Below are 3479 nucleotides of genomic sequence, written 5' to 3'. Positions count from 1 at the left end.
CTCGTTTATTTCCAGAAAGTTCATAGACTGGAATTGGCATACCAGTATCAAGATGATATTCTACAATCGTACCCTCTCTCAGAGAAGCCCATATGTGCTTTTCTTTCTCACCCTTATAGTCTATGTACTGAGTGATACGGTGGAGCCACTGAGTGTACTTGCCATCAAATAACACTGAAGGTCGAGAATCTGATCCAATGATCAAAGTATCTTGGGTAGACATCTTGAAATTGAGGTAGATTCGGTAAAGATTCGGTATTACACAAATCTAAGATGAAGGTTCACAAAAATCTAACAAAAAGTCAGATTCGGTATCTGGTTCGGTACTGTAGCAGACCCGGTAAGTGGTTCGCTACTGTAGCAGATTCGGTAAATATTCGGTAAACCAGATTCTGTATCAGAAATTGATCAGTAACACAAGTAACACACCCAGATTCGGTATATATTCGGTAACCACAAGATTTGAAGCCTTGGAACACTTAAAACCAATGTATTAAGTGATACCGAGACTCTGATTCGGTATTTGACTCGATAGTCAAATTTTGTAACACTTTGAACTTAAACACACTCCAATTCCTTTGAATTAGATATGGTAACCTTGCTGCACAAGGAAACAAGTTAGTAACACACAGAATATCACAGATACCGAATGTGAAGGATACAGAATGTCAACTGTAGCAGTTGATAAACAGAGTCTAAGTATAGAATCTTAGAAATTCAATCGAGTCCTTTCTCAAACCACACCAATTAGCTGCGTATGATCAAACCGAATGTGATAGAATCACCAACACACCACAATCTGCAACACTTAACACGAATTATCAACTTTAAAGCAGACTCGGTATGGCAGTTACGATACCGAGTGTTGATCGAATCTTCAAAACCTGAAGAATTGATGAAATTGAACCGTCAAAAACTTGATTAATCACCTCACAAACACAACTGAATCCACAATCTTTCACTAAAATACAGAATCAAGCTGTAAATGATCAATACCGAGAGTTTTAGCCACGAACTCTAAAAATCAACTTGATTATTCATAATTGTTGTTAAAAAGCTGTAATGATGATCGAAACTCTTTCTAATCAATCTAATAAACCTTCAATGAACTTATCACATGAATCTGAACGTCAGATTATCAAATTCGAGTATACCGAATCTGATTCAATCTAACCGAGAGCGTACAGATTCTGTAATCTTCAATCTCTGGATCGATATAGTGATGTAGAATCACTCCCTGGATGCTCTGATACCAAATGATAGGTCAAATCATGGTGAGATTAGAAGATGTGATGAGTTAGAGTGAGACTCAGTAAGTGAAGAACAGATTCAGTATTAGAGAGAATCGTTAAATTTACATTTCACATCTTCTAGAACTCAGTTACAATGCAATGACTATTTAATTAGGACTACTTAGGTTCCTTATATAGCCATTTTCTAAGAAACTTTCATTTAGGCTTATTTCACATTAACACCATACATACTTCGGGGTCCTAACAATAAGCTATTATGAGGAGTTTATTTTTTAAGAGCTTATGATTTCCATAAACTTTACTTTTTGTGTCTACCAAACGAAGCTTATTACTTAAAGGTTTTAATGTTCGAGCTCCTATAAGCTCCAATAAGTTTTAACAAGTTGGTACGCCAAACACAACCTAAAACTAGCATCTAAAAAACTAGAGCTTATGATAATAGAAATCACTTAAATAACCCTTTATTATTTGTTTTACATTTTATAATTGAGTAATTTTAATTCATTTCACAATTATAAGCTTCAACTACTTTATCAAATCAAATACTAATAAAAAGATAAGCCTCAACTTCACACTAAAAATATAAGCTCTAGCTTTGAGCTCCAACTAGTTCGTTCAAACACCATGGAGTATCATAGCTGAAGTTGTAAAAAGGTGTAGAAATGAGCGGCCACACGTGGTGGATTCCGTAATAAATGACCCTTCTGAACTCTGATAATCTGCTCTCTTGCTCTTTCTTAACACGGTACTCATCTCGTGTTAAAATCATCAAAATTCTCTCACACAAACAAAACAAAACAAAACAAAACAAAACACAACACACCACACCCTTTTTAAGATCAATATCTTCCGGCTACCAGACTACATTCGATCATTAAATCCTTCAGTTAAGCAGTGCATCGGCACACTTTACTCTCATCCAAAAATGGGTTGTGATCATAACCCAAACTTACTTAAACATTTTGCCATATATATTCTATTTCTCTCTATTTCATTCGCTACCCATTTCTCATATTTTGCTCAAGGTAAATGGGTCTCACTCAAAAAAAAAAAAAAAAATGGGTCTCACTTTCTCTAAAATCATCCAAAAGTTCAATCTTTTTTACTTATATATTTTATAAATTCATTCATCAACACTACATTTTCTTACATAACGTCTTGAATCTTTTTCTCATTAATGACAGGTAGAATGCTGGTTAAACAAGCCACTCATTCTCTGGTAACCTCTCAAATCGCTAAACCTTTCTTATTGTTAAAGAAAAAAAAAAATAGGTTCAAGACCTTTGGTGTCATTAATGTATATGTGTGTGCACGTGAAGGTGGATGTAGAGAAGGCCATACTAAGAGGACAAATAGGTTCAAGACCTCCAAGATGTGAAAGAAGATGCGGTTCTTGTGGTCATTGTGAAGCCATTCAAGTTCCTACAACCCCACAAACCAAGACTCATATGAATGTAGCCACTATTGCATATGCAAGAGGTGATTATAGCTCAGACTACAAGCCAATGAGTTGGAAATGTAAATGTGGGAGCTTTATCTTCAACCCTTAATTTTTATTCTTCAGTCCATAATATAATATAATATAATATAATATAATATAATATAATATAATATAATATAATATAATATAATATAATATATATAAAAAATAATTAATTACTAACTAATTAAATTGTAAATGTTGGAAGAGCATCATTAGCTATTTAAGTTTGTCTTCTATGAGGTTGTTTAATTTGTCCTGCCTTTTTATCTAGAGTGCCTGATTTTAGTACTGCTTTTGAATCTTTTAAGATTAATCTATGAAATACGTAGTATTTTTCAGACTGATGAAAATGAATACGGAGTAATATTTATGTTTTTATTTATTTCCACAATATTAAAAATTAACAAACAGATAATTTTCCCTTGGATCGGATTATTTATGTTAAGGACTTACATGAGTACTTTTTAAAGTAAATTTAATTTAATCTAAATCGATTTTTAATGCAATTCTACTCTTTTATTTATTTATTTATTATTATTAATAAATTTTTATTATTAATGTTATTATATTATATTATATTATTATACCCTATATACTAAAAGGCATGGTAAATGCCGTCGTTTCAGTTATATCGGATTGTCGTTTTGAGTTTGCGTTCACATTACAAACGGTCTCGGTTATATTTACACAACGACCCCTCAAGTTTACTTTTTTCAGGGGTAAAAAGTGTAAATATATAACTT

At 32.7% G+C, this 3479-nt stretch overlaps 1 protein-coding gene across 1 annotated transcript; it reads left to right on the top strand.

Moving 5' to 3' along the window:
• Nucleotides 1-2178: 2178 nt before the first annotated feature.
• On the top strand, nt 2179-2803 carry LOC139865693 (EPIDERMAL PATTERNING FACTOR-like protein 2). Its single transcript, XM_071853773.1, has 3 exons — nt 2179-2278; nt 2438-2472; nt 2573-2803. Exons 1-3 carry the CDS (start codon nt 2179-2181, stop codon nt 2801-2803), a joined length of 366 nt encoding a protein of 121 aa, XP_071709874.1.
• Nucleotides 2804-3479: the final 676 nt, after the last annotated feature.

The sequence above is a fragment of the Rutidosis leptorrhynchoides genome, chromosome 9 (genome assembly GCF_046630445.1).
Source record: "Rutidosis leptorrhynchoides isolate AG116_Rl617_1_P2 chromosome 9, CSIRO_AGI_Rlap_v1, whole genome shotgun sequence".
NCBI classification, from domain to species: Eukaryota; Viridiplantae; Streptophyta; class Magnoliopsida; order Asterales; family Asteraceae; genus Rutidosis; species Rutidosis leptorrhynchoides.
This window is presented reverse-complemented; position numbering and strand designations above follow the sequence as displayed.